This window comes from Lagenorhynchus albirostris, chromosome 5, assembly GCF_949774975.1.
Source record: "Lagenorhynchus albirostris chromosome 5, mLagAlb1.1, whole genome shotgun sequence".
Classification (NCBI taxonomy): domain Eukaryota; kingdom Metazoa; phylum Chordata; class Mammalia; order Artiodactyla; family Delphinidae; genus Lagenorhynchus; species Lagenorhynchus albirostris.
The window spans coordinates 25,630,305-25,648,104 of record NC_083099.1 but is presented as its reverse complement, the minus strand read 5'-3'; the positions used below and the strand labels follow the sequence as shown (position 1 = coordinate 25,648,104).

Below are 17,800 nucleotides of genomic sequence, written 5' to 3'. Positions count from 1 at the left end.
TACCTGATGACCACGGCCCCCATTTTTGAAAACAGCCTCCTCACCTTGATGTCTCCCTCTGACTGCAAATCTCTGCTAACTTCCAGGAAGTCTTCCTATGAAATATCTAACTTTCCACATGCGCACTGGTTTCCTGTTGCCGCTGTAACAAATTAGTAGCTTACACAATACAATTTTACCTATTAACTTAACAATTCCGGAGATCAGAAATCTAAGGTGTGAGCAGGGCTGTGTGCTTTCCGGAGGCTCTAGGGGAAAGTTCATTTCCTCCCCTTTTCCGGCTTCACGCAGCTGCCCACATTCCTTGGCTCATGGTCTCTTCTTCCATATCCAAAGCCAATAACGCTAGGCTGAGTCCTTCTCACACCATCATCTCTCTGGTTCGATTCTGCCTCCTCTTCGACTTTGAGGGACTCTTGGGATCATACTGGATCCACCTGATGATTCAGGATAATCTCCCTATCTTCAAGCCAGCTGACTAGCAACCTTAATCCCCCTTTGCCATGTAACATAAAATGTTCACCGGTTCCTGGGAGGAGGACATGGACTTGGGGGGCCATTATTCTGCCTACCACAATCTGAGGTAGACCAGATATCTCAGGTTACATCTGACTTGGAGGTAAACATTCAGGCCCCGGAATACTCACACACTGGTACTGTTCTGGGTCTTTCCCTATAGCTCTTCAGGAAAGGCACCCACCCTTCGCCCCACCCACCCTCTCAAATTCCTTCTCAGTCTATACTGGATCCCACCCCCCAACAGTGCCTCACGTGTGCTCAGGAAGTGGTCCTGCCAGATAAACTGAGCAACTGCAGTACTTCTTCCTACCTGCTCAGGCCACACTCAGGCTGGAACTCCAGCCACAGAGCAGGGCTGCTTGGCCTTCCTGGGCATCTTACTTCAGTTTCATGAAATCCCCCTCTGGTTTCTCTTCTGTCCCTACTGCAGACACTCCACCTTAGGCTGAGACACACATCTTCAGGGGGTGGGGTTAGAGGAATTTGAGTGACCAACACTAGTCCACATTCGGAATAACTACCCCAAAACTACCCGCTCACCTACCCACATACTCACCGTGACTCCATGCCCTGAAACGAAATCAAAGTGGTTTGCAGTCATCTCCTTAGAATTCATTCTTTTCCCAAAGGCCTCTTGATCGTTCACGTAAATAGAACCCTATTGGTCCCTCCCTACTTGCCCTGCCAATAGGTTAGAACCCTGGAATGAGTCTAATTCAGGCTCAAGCTGGACCTATCATTTTTAACCTCATACACAGAAGGTTGAATTAGTCAGACACCTCAATTCATGGTCCTTTACCAGTACTGGTACATGCAAGGCCCTTTTCTTGTTTATGTATTTGTTTCCTTCTGTGACCCTCCCTAGATATCCATTCTAATATGTTTTATGTGCATCTTGCTGCCTTTATGTGTTCTTACATGGCGTGTATTGTTTTGAATGTGTTATTAATTTGCACAAATGCTAGTATTGTTACATAACTTACTGTGTCTTACCGTTTTCCCCGGAACACTGTGTTTTTAATGATCCCTCCATGTCACTGGGCACATTTAGTCCCTAACTCCTAATGCTGCCTCATCCTTTACAGTGTGTGTTTGTTCACCAAGTTTTACCTGTCTATTCAGCCAGGATGGACACCCAGGTGACCTCCAATAATGCTGCAGTAAACAGCCTCATTCCTGACATTTTGTGGGTGGGATAGGGACGTGGGACTTTCTCTGGGACATTGTATTAGTTTGCTAGGGCTGCCACATCAAAATGCTGCAGACTCAGTGGCATAAACAACAGAAACATATTTTCTCACAGTTCTGGAGGCCAGGAGTCTAAGGTCAAGGTTTTGGTGGGTCTGCTTTCTTCTGAGGCTTCTCCCCTTGGCTTGCAGACATCTGCCTTCTCCCTGTGCCCTCACAGGGCCCTTTCTTGTGTGAGTGCACCTCTGGTGTGTCTCTGTGTGTCCAAACTTCCTCTCCTTATAAGGATAACAGTCAGATTGGATTAGGACCCTCCATAATGACCTCATTTTAACTTAATCGCCTCTTTAAAGGCACTATCTCTAAATAAGTCACATTCTGAAGTACTGGGAATAGGACTTCAACACAAGAATTTTGGGAGGACACAATTCAGCCCCTATCAGACGTACAGCATGAGTGAAATTGCTGGGGGGTAGAGTGTGTGCATACTTGATTGGACTGCATGCATGTACTCTTCCATAAGGAATGAATGAGGACCCCATATCTTAAGCCCCACCTACATTTGACATGATCCAGCTTTTACTATTTTGCTAGCCCAATAGGTATAAAGTACTATCTCCTTATTGTTTAAAATTTCATTTCATATGGTTGTTTTCAGGATTTCCTCTTCTGTAAATAGCCTGCTAAATATCTTTTGCCCATTTTCCTATTGCATTTTTCTTTTCCTAGGTGATTTGTAGTATGACCTTATATAGTCTAGATAATGGCTTTAGACATTGATAATATCTTCTCCATTCTGACATTTGTCTATAACTTTGTTCATCGTGTATGTCATGAAACAGCAGAAATCTTCAATTTTGATGTTATCAAAGTCATCAATTATTTTTTTCATGGTTTGACCTTTTGAAGTTTTGTTTTAAAAATCCTTAAAATGGAGAATTTCTGAAGATGGCGGAAGAGTAAGACGTGGAGATCACCTTCCCACAAATACATCAGAAATACATCTACATGTGGAACAACTCCTACAGAACACCTGCTGAACACTGGCAGAAGACTTCAGACCTCGCAAAAGGCAAGAAACTCCCCACGTACCTGGGTAGAGCAAAAGAAAAAAGAAAAAACAGAGACAAAAGAATAGGGACGGACCTGCACCAGTGGGAGGGAGCTGTGAAGGAGGAAAGGTTTCCACACACTAGGAAGCCCCTTCGTGGGCGGAGACTGCGGGAGGCGGAGGGGGGGAAGCTTCAGAGGTGTGGAGGAGAGCGCAGCAACAGGGGTGCAGAGGGCAAAGCGGAGAGATTCCCGCACAGAGGATCAGTGCTGACCAGCACTCACCAGCCCGAGAGGCTTGTCTGCTCACCCGCCGGGACGGCCGGGGCTGGGAGCTGAGGCTCGGGCTTCGGTCAGAGCATAGGGAGAGAACTGGGGTTTGCGGCGTGAACACAGCCTGCAGGGGGTTAGTGCACCACGGCTAGCTGGGAGGGAGTCCGGGGAAAAGTCTGGACCTGCCTAAGAGGCAAGAGACTTTTTCTTGCCTCTTTGTTGCTGGTGCGCGAGAAGAGGGGATTAAGAGTGCTGCTTAAAGGAGCTCCAGGGACAGGCGCAAGGCGCAGCTATCAGCGCGGACCCAGAGACTGGCATGGGACGCTCAGGCTGCTGCTGCCGCCACCAAGAAGCCTGTGTGCAAGCACAGGTCACTCTCCACACCTCCCTTCCAGGGAGGCTGTACAGCCCGCCACTGCCAGGGTCCCGGGATCCAGGGACAACTTCCCCGGGAGAACGCACGGTGGGCCTCATGCTGCTGTAATGTCACGTCGGCCTCTGCTCGCCCCGCATCCGTACCCCTCCCCACCCCCGGCCTGAGTGAGCCGGAGCCCCCGAATCAGCGGCTACTTTAACCCCGTCCTGTCTGAGCAAAGAACAGACGCCCTCCAGCGACCTACACGCAGAGGCGGGTCCAAATCCAAAGCTGAACCCCAGGAGCTGTGCGAACAAAGAAGAGAAAGGAAAATCTCTCCCAGCAGCCTCAGTAGCAGCAGATTAAATCTCCACAATCAACTTGATGTACCTTGCATCTGTGGAATACCTGAATAGACAAAAAATCATCCCAAATTGAGGAGGTGGACTTTGGGAGCAACGATACTTTTTTTCCCCCTTTTCCTCTTTTTGTGAGTGTGTATGTTTATGCTTCTTAGTGTGATTTTGTCTGTATAGCTTTGCTTTTACCATTTGTCCTAGGGTTCTGTCTGCCCATCTTTTTTCTGTTTATTTGGTTTTTCTGTTTTGTTTTGTTTTTTAGTATAGTTTTTACCACTTGTTCTCATTGGTGGATTTGTGTTTTGGTTTGGTTGCTCTCTTCTTTCTTTCTTTCTTTCTTTTTTTTTTAAAATTACTTTAAAAAATTATTTTAATCATTATTTTTAATTTAATAACTTTATTTTATTTTATATTCTTCTTTCTTTCTTTCTTTCTTTCTTTCTTTTTCTCCCTTTTATTCTGAGCCATGTGGATGACAGGCTCTTGGTGCTCCAGCCAGGTGTGAGGGCTGTGCCTCTGAGGTGGGAGAGCCAAGTTCAGAACATTGGTCCACCAGAGACCTCCCAGCTCCACTTAATATCAAATGGCAATAATCTCCCAGAGATCTCCATCTCAATGCCAAGACCCAGCTCCACTCAATGACCAGCAAGCTCTAGTGCGGGACACCCTATGCCAAACAACTAGCAAGACAGGAACACAATCCACCCATTAACAGAGAGGTTGCCTAAAATCATGATAAGCCCACAAATACTCTAAGACACACCACCAGATGTGGACCTGCCCACCAGAAAGACAAGATACAGCCTCACCCACCAGAACACAGGCACAAGTCCCCTCCACCAGGAAGCCTACACAACCCACAGAACCAACCTTAGCCGCTGGGGGCAGACACTAAAAACAATGGGAACTACGAACCTGCAGCCTATGAAAGGGAGACCCCAAACACCGTAAGTTAACCAAATGAGAAGACAGAGAAACACACAGCAGATGAAGGAGCAAGGTAAAAACCCACCAGACTTAACAAATGAAGAGGAAATAGGCAGTCTACATGAAAAAGAATTCAGAATAATGATAGTAAAGATGATCCCACATCTTGGAAATAGAATGGAGAAAATACAAGAAACGTTCAACAAGGACCTAGAAGAACTAAAGAGCAAACAAACAGTGATGAACAACACAATAAATGAAATTAAAAATTCTCTAGAAGGGAGCAATAGCATAATAACTGAGGCAGAAGAACTGATAAGTGACCTGGAAGATAAAATAGTGGAAATAACTACTGCAGAGCAGAATAAAGAAAAAAAAATGAAAAGAATTGAGGACAGTCTCTGAGACATCTGGGACAACACTAAACGCATCAACATTCGAATTATAGGGGTTCCAGAAGAAGAAGAGAAAAAGAAAGGGACTGAGAAAATATTTGACGAGATTATAGTTGAAAACTTCCCTAATATGGGAAAGGAAATAGTTAATCAAGTCCAGGAAGCACAGAGAGTCCCATACAGGAAAATCCAAGGAGAAACACGCCAAGACACATATTAAGCAAACTATCAAAAGTTAAATACAAAGAAAAAAATATTAAAAGTAGCAAGGGAAAAACAACAAATAACATACAAGGGAATCACCATACGGTTAAAGCTGACCTTTCAGCAGAAACTCTGCAAGCCAGAAGGGAGTGGCAGGACATATTTAAAGTGATAAAGGAGAAAAACCTACAACCAAGATCACTCTATCCAGCAAGAATCTCGTTCAGATTTGACAGAGAAACTAAAACCTTTACAGGCAAGCAAAAGCTAAGAGAATTCAGCACCACCAAATCAGCTTTATAGTAAATGCTAAAGGAACTTCTCTAGGCAGGAAGCACAAGAGAAGGAAAAGACAATAACAAACCCAAAACAATTAAGAAAATGGTAATAGGAGCATACATATTGATAATTTCCTTAAATGTAAATGGATTAAATGCTCCAACCAAAAGACATAGACTGCCTGAATGCATACAAAAACAAGACCCATATATATGCTGTCTACAAGAGACCCACTTCAGACCTAGGGACATATACAGACTGAAAGAGAGGGGATGGAGAAAGATATTCCATGCAGATGGAAATCAAAAGAAAGCTGGAGTAGCAATTCTCATATCAGACAAAATAGACTTTAAAAAAAGACTATTACAAGAGACAAAGAAGGACACTATATAATGATCAAGGGATCAATCCAAGAAGAAGATATAACAATTGTAAAATATATGCACCCAACATAGGAGCACCTTCAATACATAAGGCAAATACTAACAGCCATAAAAGGGGAAATCGACAGTAACACAATCATAGTAGGGGACTTGAACACTCCACTTTCACCAATGGACAGATCATCCAAAATGAAAATAAATAAGGAAACACAAGCTTTAAATGATACAATAAACAAGATGGACTTAATTGATATTTATAGGACATTCCATCCAAAAACAACAGAATACACTTTCTTCTCAAGTACTTATGGAACATTCTCCAGGATAGATCATATCTTGGGTCATAAATCAAGCCCTGGTAAATTTAAGAAAATTGAAATCATATCAAGTATCTTTTCCGACCACAACGCTATGAGACTAGATATCAATTACAGGAAAAAATCTGTAAAAAATACAAACACATAGAGGCTAAACAATACACTACTTAATAACCAAGAGATTACTGAAGAAATCAAAGGAAATCAAAAAATACCTAGAAACAAATGACAATGAAAACATGATGACCCAAAACCTATGGGATGCAGCAAAAGCAGTTTTATCAGGGAAGTTTATAGCAATACAATCTTACCTTAAAAAAAGAAACATCTCAAAAAAAACAACCTAACCTTACAGCTAAAACAATTAGAGAAAGAAGAACAACAACAAAAAAAAACCCCAAAGTTAGCAGAAGGAAGGAAATCATAAAGATCAGATCAGAAGTAAATGAAAAAGAAATGAAGGAAATGATAGCAAAGAGCAATAAAACTAAAAGCTGGTTCTTTGAGAAGATATACAAAATTGATAAAACATTAGCCAGACTCATCAAGAAAAAAAGGGAGAAGACTCAAATCAATAGAATTAGAAATGAAAAAGGAGAAGTAACAACTGACACTGCAGAAATACAAAGGATCATAAGAGATTACTACAAGCAACTATATGCCAATAAAATGGACAACCTGAAAGAAATGGGCAAATTCTTAGAAATGCACAACCTTCCAAGACTGAACCAGGAAGAAATAGAAAATATGAACAGACCAATCACAAGCACTGAAATTGAAACTGCGATTAAAAGTCTTCCAAGAAAAAAAGCCAAGGAGCAGATGGCTTCATAGTGCATTCTATCAAACATTTAGAGAAGAGCTAACACCTAACTTTCTCAAACTCTTCCAAAATATAGCAGAGAGAGGAACACTCCCAAATTCATTCTACAAGGCCACCATCACCCTGATACCAAAACCAGACAAAGATGTCACAAAGAAAGAAAACTACAGGCCAATATCACTGATGAACATAGATGCAAAAATCCTCAACAAAATACTAGCAAACAGAATCTAACAGCACATTAAAAGGATCATACACCATGATCAAGTGGGGTTTATCCCAGGAATGCAAGGATTCTTCAGTATACTGAAATCAATCAATGTGATACACCATATTAACAAATTGAAGTATAAAAACCATATGATCATCTCAATAGATCCAGAGAAAGCTTTTTACAAAATTCAAAACCCATATATGATAAAAACCCTCCAGAAAGTAGGCAAAGAGGAAATTTACCTCAACATAATAAAGACCATATATGACAGACCCACAGCCAACATCATCCTCAATGGTGAAAAACTGAAACCATTTCCACTAAGATCAGGAACAAGACAAGGTTGCCCACTCTCACCACTATTATTCAGCATAGTTTTGGAAGTTTACCCACAGCAATAAGAGAAGAAAAAGAAATGAAGGGAATCCAAGTCGGAAAAGAAGTAATGTTGCCACTGTTTGTAGATGACATGATACTATACATGGAGAATCCGAAAGATGCTACCAGAAAACTATTAGAGCTAATCAATGAATTTGGTAAAGTAGCAGGATACAAAATTAATGCACAGAAATCTCTTGCATTCCGATACACTAATGATGAAAAATCTGAAAGTGAAATTAAGAAAACACTCCCATTTACCATTGCAACAAAAAGAATAAAATATCTAGGAATAAACCTACCTAAGGAGACAAAAGACCTGTATGTGGAAAATTATAAGACACTGATGAAAGAAATTAAAGATGATACAAATAGATGGAAAGGTATATCATGTTCCTGGCTTGGAAGAATCAACATTGTGAAAATGACTATACTACCCAAACCAATCTACAGATTCAGTGCAATCCCTATCAAACTACCACTGGCATTTTTCACAGAACTAGAACAAAAAGTCTCACAATTTGTATGGAAACACAAAAGACCCCAAATAGCCAAAGCAATCTTGAGAAAGAAAAACGGAGCTGGAGGAATCAGACTCCCTGTCTTCAGACTATACTACAAAGCTACAGTAGTCAAGAGAGTATGGTACTGGCACAAAAACAGAAATATAGATCAATGGAACAGGATAGAAAGCCCAGAGATAAACCCACACACATATGGACACCTTATCTTTGATAAAGGAGGCAAGGATATACAATGGAGAAAAGACAGTCTCTTCAATAAGTTGTGCTGGGAAAACTGGACAGCTACATGTAAAAGAATGAAATTAGAACACTCCCTACCACCATACACAAAAATTAACTCAAAATGGATTAAATACCTAAATGTAAGGCCAGACACTTTAAAACTCTTAGAGGAAATCATACGTAGAACACTCTATGATATAAATCGCAGCAAGATCCTTTTTGACCTACCTCCTAGAGAAATGGAAATAAAAACAAAAATAAACAAAATGGGACCTAATGAAACTTAAAAGCTTTTGCACAGCAAAAGAAACCATAAACAAGATGAAAAGACAACCCTCAGAATGGAAGAAAATATTTGTAAATGAAGCAACTGACAAAGGATTAATCTCCAAAATTTACAAGCAGCTCATGCAGCTCAATATCAAAATAACAAACAGCCCAATCCAAAGATAAGCAGAAGACCTAAATAGACATTTCCCCAAAGAAGATATACAGATTGCCAACAAACACATGAAAGAATGCTCAACGTCATTAATCATTAGAGAAATACAAATCAAAACTACAATGAGATATCATTTCACACCAGTCAGAATGGCCATCATCAAAAAATCTATAAACAATAAATGCTGGAGAGTGTGTGGCGAAAAGGGAACCCTCTTGCACTGTTGGGAATGTGAATTGGTACAGCCACTATGGAGAATAGTATGGAGTTTTAAAATCTTCCCATAGAGGTACTATATATTCCTGGTTAAACCAGATATTTTACAGATTTAGTTGATATTATTAATGTTATTTTTATATATGATTATACTTTCTAATGTACTGCTGGTTTAGAATAAAAACTACTGTGTTTGTAGGATAATCTTGATTCCAGCAATATCAATAATATCTCATTATTCTGAGAGTCTCTCTGTTGATTCTGCTTGTTTTTCCAGGCGTATGATCCTATCGTCTATAAATAATGATAGTTTTACCTCTTTCCTTACAAGTCTTGAACCACTATTTCTTTTTCTTTCCTTATAGCTTTGGCCAGGGCTATTGGTCCTACAGAAAATGGTGGCTGTGAGAGTTAATATCCTTGTCTTATTCCTGATCTTAATGTTTCTCCATTGAGCTATGATGATTTTTGATTTAGTTTTTTTTAACAGTGCTCTGACTTTTCATTTTTTATAAAAGTTTTATTAAAATATAGTTCACATACTAAGAAATTCACTCTTTTGAAGTGTATAATTCAGTGGTAAATTTTATATGTAAACCTTATTAAGTTAAGGAAAATTGTTTCTACTTCTAAATTTCTGAGAGCTTGTGCAACTTTGTGAATTTTTTGTATTATTTGAGATAATCATATGACTTTTCTCCTTTAGGCATTAATGAAATTAATGACACTGATTTTTCTGATGTTAAACTCTACTTGCATTCATGGACTAAACCCTATGTGATCATGATGTATTATTTTTTTAATATACTTGGTTTTAGTTAGCTCATATTTTGTTTTGGAGTACTGCATCTCTCATCATTTGTGAACCAGACCTATAATATTTTGCTTATATTTCTTTTGTCTGGTTCTGGAATCAATATTTTACTAGCTTGAAAAATGAACTAGGAAACTATTGCTCTTTTTCTATTTTCTAGAACAACTCTTTCTTAAAAGTTTGGTAGAATTCATTTGAAAAACCATCTGAGCCTTTTGGGCAGGGGAGGGAATGCCAACTATCATTTCAATTTCTTTAGTATCTCAAGTTCTGTTCTCTGTTTCTTCTGTCCTGTTTCATCTGATCCTCTGATTCACAGACACACATCATTCCCCACTGCCCCATTCACATGTCCCACTCAAGTCTTTATCTCCGGAGATCCTGACTATACTTTAAGGCAGAACTTCAATTCCCTATTTTTATGAGTCAATTCCCAACCCACCATAACACTGTTATTCCTTCCTCATTGCCCCTTGATAGCTCTGTGTGTATATCTTACACATTTATACCACCCTTATCAGGATTATCTCTATGTGTTATGTCCATTTTTATCCAGCAATGAATAATCTAACATCGTAGGTATAACATAATCTTTATCTTGCATGAAGCCCTGTTTTCTCTAAAACTAAAAGTAAATTTTGTAAAACTAGAGAGCATAATAATAACGGTGTCTATTTTTTGCCCTTTCCCTTTGAAAACAAACATAAAAGCCTTTGCATATACTTTGTACAAACATTGCTCTTCCTCATCCAAACTGCACCCCTAGCCCCATCTGCCCCATGAATCCTGATTGATCCTGTGGGCTGTCTCTCATACCTGGATCTTAACCTCACTCCCTAAATGCCTTCTCAGTAAATGTGTATTAGGAAGGAATAGGAATGATGCCAGACCAGAGTTGTGGAGAAGTCCACCGCCTTCAAGGTAAGGCACGGAGCTCCACATCTAAGCTGAGTTGGTGAGACCTCTAGGAGGGTTCTGCTACCCAATGTAAGCTGCCTTTTCTAGGGAGCATTGACTATTCACTGTGATCAGAGATAGTATGATGCTGCGAAGAGAAACAGTTGGCAGATGTACAAATAATGGTTCTATTCACCTTTCATTCACTTTTCTAAGAAACTTCTCTGTACCATAACCACTGTTGGGATTACAGAGAGGAAAGACTGTCATTGCCTCCACACCCCATTTAAGGTGCTCACCGTCTGGTAAGAAAATTAATTAAACACATTCAGTGAAATTTACAAATGATAAGAGCTGTGACAGAAGCAATTTCTAGGGACTGGGGGGAGGACCCCTGGGGCTAATCTCTGGTGAAGCCCACCTGGGGTCACAACCACAACACGGTAATCAGCAGTCAGTCCTTGAACTGCCTTAAAAAGTGGGACCTTGTCTGTGAAATCCCAACCCCACCACATATTAGCTGCGGGACTTCAGGAAAGCTACCTGGTTCTTCTGTGCCTTCGTTTTTTCATTGGTAAAATGGGGTCCATGGCACCGGCCTCATGTGGCTGTCGACATGAGGAGCTAATGCTCTGATGTGTGTAGCACCTGGCCCGCAGCCGGGGCCGGGCTCCTGGGAGCTGCTGCTTCCCTTGTGGCTGGTGCCATGGCTCTCTGCTTCTGATTGCAGGTGGTAACACCGGATGGGCGTGGGAAGAGCCGAGCTAAGTGGGGCCTGCTGAAGAATATCCGGATTGCCCTCCAGAAACGCTTCTGAGTGCCCCCCACAGGGCAGGCAGCAACCTCAGAGACATACCACAGAATAGACATATGTAGACACACACACGTGTGTATATGTATCTTTCTCCCCACATTCTTCAACGAGGTTGTAGACCATGTTCCCGGGACATCTGAGCCATTTCAGCAGAAGTCTACTAAGAGCTAATAAAAGGAAATGCCTGATGTCATGGCTTGCTGTTTGCTCATTAAATAGAAACTAAGATACAAAAGTCAGCAAGTGGCTACGTTTCCATGAGCTCGGATCTAATCCTAGGCTCAGAATTCTGTGGTGTTTTGTATGAGGTAGCGTTGGTTGAAAAAAATTAAAAAGGCACTCTCTTTGAAGTCAGGCTCCCTGGGTATGCATGTTGACCCTGGTCTAACTAGCTGTCGGTGTTTGGGCAAGTCACTGATTGATGGGGAGCTCATTCCCTCACTATGCAGACTATTTTAATATGAAAAGGCCAACGTTGTTAGAATGCGCTTCCTCGTTATTGAGCCTGAACTTGCCTTCCCATAACTTTAACCCCATGGTCTGAGGTCTGCCCCAGAGCCATAAGAAGGAGAGTACTCCCTCTTCTCACTCTTTCTGATCCCCAGACAAAGGAAGAGCAGTAGAAGGGCTGGTGGGAGGCACCCTCCTATGGTTCTTTGAAGCATGGCAGGAAAGAATGGCAGAGTCGTGTGTCAGCTCCAGCCTCACTGAACTTGGCCAGGCCCTTCAGACAATGTGAAGTACCCAAGCTTGAAAAGGCCCCATCTGCCTGGAACGACCCACTCCTGAACCCCACCCCACTGCTGCCTAGAAAATACCACCAGTCTTTCAAGACCTAGCTCAACCACTTGTGTGAAGTCTTTGCTGATTTTCCAGGTGGTCTAAGTGGGGATGATACCTCCTTCCTCTCCTGGGTTCTCACTAAACCCCGAGCCCTACTCCCCCACCCCATCCCCCACAGAGACACCTCTTCCAGCCCGTGATGCTCAGGAGCTCTCATTGGTCCCCAGTCTTTAGGACAGAGATGGCATCTCATTCATTCTGTCCCAGTGGCTGGCTCAGTGAAACTCACATTGCACATTAATACCAGAGACAGAAGAACTACTGCTGGAAGTCAGGCACACAGAGTCACCCTCCTGTGAACCCATCCCCGACAGGTCAGTTTGCACCATGAGGGTCTACACACAGAAGTGGGAGTGGGCATGGAAAGGGACCGGTGGTCAGTGGTCTCCACCTCCTCTAATCCCATCCTTTTCATGAGCTGCCCCGTGGCAGGTGTGGCCAGCTCATCTGGCTTCACCCGGAGGACCATGGCTTTGCAACCCATTATTTTGCCCGGAGACTCAGCATCAGAGCCAGAAAAGCCCCATTCCCTGTGAAGGATCCTTAGTGATGATCTTTTAATAATGTGAGATGAAGCCAAGCAGATTCCTGCCCCATCCCCAAACAGCACTACAAGAAGGAATACCCGCGGGAGCTTCGTTACGATCCTATTACTATAAATGATGGCTTGGATCCACCATCAGATTTGGTATTACCATATAATCATTTCTGTAAAAGCCTTCAAAATCATCATTAGCACGGGGAGCAAATTAAATGACATGCCAGCAGGGATCTTACTACTGATAAACTAAAAGGAAATTAAACTAAAAAAAAAAAAAGAATGATATGAATTTTGCATTACAATGATCACACCTACTCACAGAGCCAAGTAGGATGGCCAGAATCAGAGAAGCACCAGCACCCTGATCTTGCCTCTCTAGAGAATGTGTAAACTTGCATTCAGCAACCAAGAAGTTAGTGGGATTCTCTGAGAGGCCCATTTAAGCGGTAGCGGAGCTGTTCTTCCAAACACAAGGTGAAATTTTTTAATGATGCAGAAACCCTTGCACATCATTTGTTCCCTGGGGTTATGATTCACACAGAGTGTACCCTCCCAGGACCCTTCCTGTGGTATAAAAAGGGAGGCAAGGATCTGGTGTAATATCAGCACTTTATCTTTACTAACCAGTTGCATGGCCTTGAGTGAGTCCCTCTCTCACCCTGGATGTCAGTTTCTTTGTCTATATGATGATGTGGTTTGATTAGGTATTTTAGAGCTGATCTTTAATTAAATAAGAATAATGTTTCTTTCCCTGCTTCTTCGGATTGTTGTCAAATTCAAATGAGTAATATACACGAAAGCATGTTACAAAGTGGAAAATACTGTTAAGGAGGAAAGTTTTTTAATTTAAGTATAGTTAATGTACAATATTATGTAAGTTACAGGCATACAATATAGTGATTTGTAATTCTGCATGTACACAGTAGTACATATATGTTTGTGTGTGTATATATATATATATATTTATGTGCCAAATATAACAAAGAGATTCATCTATATACACCACTCTGTCCAGCCATAATCTCTCTGTATATCTACGTATTTCAGCATCTCTATCAGTCTTTCTTTAGACAACAGTGTATGGCTATAGGAACAGATAATTAGGTGCAGTGTCTACTTGAAAAGAGCTTATAGTATATTAGTGCAGTTGATAGCTAAGAAAATGGTAGTTTTCTGGCACCTCTCCTCTTCTTACTTTTTCTCTTTTTCTTTTTATATTCACTCTAGATTCATTCATTCATTTAACACACCTGTAATGAGACTTGGGTGCAAGGAACACAGTGGGAAATTCAACAGGCATGGTCCCTGCCCCACATATTTTATAGTCTAATGAGGAAGACAGATAAAGCTATAAGTATATAGATGACTAGAAATGATGAAAAGTGCTAGGGAGGAAAGGAGCATGGAACTGGGAGGTATCGATTCTAAAGAGGGTGCAATGGCCTGAATGTTGTGTTCTCCAAAATTCATGTGCTGAAACCCTAACCCCAAAGTGATGGTGTTTCCTAATTACCTTGGGAGGTAATTAGGCCATGAGAGTGGGGCCCTTAAGAATGGGATTAGTGCCTTTATAAGATGAAGCCAGAGAGTTAGCTCACTCTCTTTCCACCACAATGAGAAGACAGCCATCCGCACCCCAGAAGAGGGTCCTCGCCAGAACTTGATTATGCTGGCACCCTATCTTGGACTTCCAGCCCCTAAAACTGTGAGAAATAAATTTCTGTTGTTATAAGACACCCAGTCTATGATACTTTGTTATAGCCAACCAAACGGACTAAAACAGAGGCTGTCAGTGAAGGGCTCCCAAGAGGTGAATTTAAACCTGTCTCCTTAAGAAAGGAGAGGAACCAGTCATGTGACAAGCAGAGGAGAAAAGCATTTTTGATAGAGCTGCAGCAGGTGCCAAGGTCCTGTGGCAGGAAGAAACACAGGAACACAGTCCCAGAGGCTGCATTGCAAGAAACAAGGAGGAGAGAAGGATGGGTAAGTGGCCTTGGCAGAACTTGTGGGCCATCACAGAGGTCATGCATCTCAGGAAGCTGTAAGCCAGGCAATGTCACAACCCTATTTATATTTCAGTAGTGTTACTTTTGGTTTTGTATGGGCAGTGAGTTGCAGGGAGCCAAGAGAAAAGGCAGGAGGACTGTTAGCACAAGTGTGGTTACCTGGGCTGAGGGGACAGATTCGAGGTGGAATCAAGAGCCCTTTCGGACCAGTGGGGTGTGTATGAGTGAGCAGGAGAGAGTAATCAAGGATGGTGTCGAAGATTCTGAATTGAGCACCAGGTGGGTGATGGATCCAAACAGGAGAGAATGGACAAGTTTCAGTTTGGGGAAATGTTAGAGTTCTGCCTTGGATGGATGGAGATACTTGAGGGACTAGTGAGCAGAATCAAACAGCAGCAGCTGGTTATTGTATCAGCCTGATTCAGTCTGGAAAACAGAAAACACACCAGTCCGTTTAACAGAGAGAACTGAATATGAGAATTGGTTCAATAGATGTTGGAGGACCCAGGACAGAAAAGGGACACTGGGATAACACAGAGGTGGTAACTATCACCCCTAGGAGCCACTGTCACCCCTAGGACTGGGGAAATGAAGGGAAGAGGATGGGGTTATCAGAACCAGAGGCTCAGAGGAGGAGCCCTGCTGAGCTGGGGCCCAGATCTCTGAGCGAGGGTCACTGCCAGACTGGTGCTGGTGTCTCTGGGAGAGTTCCAGGAGGCCAGTTCTAGGAGAGTGGGGAAAAGATCTGGAAACTGACAGTAACAGCTAAACTGCCACAGGCTGGGAAGGACCATCACTGGGAAGGGCAGTGATGCCACCCAGAAAAGGGAGCAAGAGAGAAAGGAGCTCTTGCCTTCACCCCCTTCAAGGCATCCAGTCTTCCTCTGGTGTCCCCTAGTAGCAGAACCACAAGGAGACAGTTGGCAAAAAAAAAAAAAAAAAAAAAAAAAAAAAAAAAGCTATATCTGCAGAGCCCCACCCTCAGCATCAGAGACTGAGTCCAGAAAGGCAGGGTAGGGGCTGGGAGACACGAGCTTAATAATTGGCACAATTTTGTAAGACTAGGACCCAAAAGATAGGCCTGGGCTAGGGGCACAAACTCGAGTCATCAGTGAATGTGATTCTGTGATTTGCTAGAATGCTAATGACATCAACTGTCCCCAGCTCAGCTAGGCTCTTCAGGAGAGACCAGAGAGACATAAAGCTAGTTCCCACCTTCAGGTTGCTTCCTAACCACAAGGCCAACTGAAAAGCAACTGGGCATATTGCTTGGTCTCTGGAGTTACCCCCACCCCAAGTGAGCATTGGAATCACTGATGGAGTGTTTTAAAAATACAGATGCCCTGGGCCCGCCCCAGAGCCACTGATCAGATTATATAGCACAGGGGCCTGGGCACTGGTGTTTCCTAAAAGCCTCTGGGTGATCTTGAGGAGCAGCGCTCTCCCAGACCAGCAAACATTTGGGACCCACTAGATGGTGGCCTGAGTTGTGGGAAGATGGTTCCTGGCTGCAGTAGGACCAGAGCTAGCCTTTGAAGAATGGGCAGGAATTGGACAAGGCACAGGCCAGAGGAAAGGGCACCACAAGGATGGCTTGCAAAAGGGCAGGGAGACAGGAATGAATGGGGAGCTGGGCACCACAGGTCCTCAGAAAATGCTCATTGATTTGAGTTGTTAAACTCTGAGTTTACCCTGTGCTATATGTCTCTCTTTTTGCTTTGAGAGATAATGAAAAACAGGGTATGTGGGGAAATGTTGATATCATTTAAATTATTGATATCATTTCAACAGTTGCTCTGCTCTGAGATAAATAAAGGGGTATATGCAGGGAACGGAGAGATAATATGAACCCCAAATTGGCAGGAGCACTGCTACCCACAAGTACCCCTGTTTCTGCCCACTGCCATGTCTTCCTGGTACAAACTCTCAGCAGCACCCAGACCCACACACTCAGCTGTGTCATGCACACACACACACATATACACTAATATACTCACACTCATGCACACACATATGGGCACACACATATATGCACACAAGTGCTCCACATTCACTGCATCTGAACCATGTCATCCATTCCAAGGTCAGTGAAATTTTACACACACACACACACACACACACACACACACACACACACAATATACTATATATGCGTGTATGTAATCAAATATTAATGGAATGGAATATTATTCAGCCATAAAAAAGAACAAAATAATTCCATTTGCATCAACAAGTGTGGACCTAGAGATTATCATACTGTACTAAGTGAAGTAAGTCAGACAGACAAAGACAAATATCATGATATCACTTATATGTGAAATCTTTAAAAATGATACAAATGGAGAAGCAGGAGATGTGAAGATAGAGGTTGGAGTGACACAACCATTGCCTGGAAGGGGGTCACAGAACACATAATGCGAGCATCCCCTAGAAGCTGGAAAAGCAGGGCATCATGCACGTGACCCGCATTTGACAGTCCCACACTACCTTCCACTTGGAACAAGCAGTTTAAGAGTCACCTGGTGGCAAAATATATAAGAAAGGCCTCAATAAGAATCAGTGAGAGATTAGGAACCAAAATAGTGGAGTAGAAGGACATGCTCTCACTCCTTCTGTGAGAACACCAGAATCACAACTAGCTGCTGGACAATCATCAACAGGAAGACACTGGAACTCACCAAAAAAATACCTCACATCCAAAGACAAAGGAAAAGCCACAGTGAGACGGTACAAAGGGCGCAATCACAGTAAAATCAAATCCCATAACTGCTGGGTGGGTGACTCACAGACTGGAGAACACTTATACCACAGAAGTCC

The 17,800-nt window shown here is 42.3% G+C and overlaps 1 protein-coding gene across 1 annotated transcript in view; it reads left to right on the top strand.

The window, feature by feature from the left end:
• Window positions 1-11,596, top strand: part of TRIM42 (tripartite motif containing 42) — a 29,381-nt gene extending 17,785 nt beyond the window's left edge. Inside the window, exon 5 of the mRNA XM_060149163.1 lies at window positions 11,510-11,596. Within this exon, the coding sequence (XP_060005146.1) occupies window positions 11,510-11,596 (87 nt within the window). The remainder of the gene's footprint in view (window positions 1-11,509) is intronic.
• The last annotated feature ends 6,204 nt before the right edge of the window (window positions 11,597-17,800 follow it).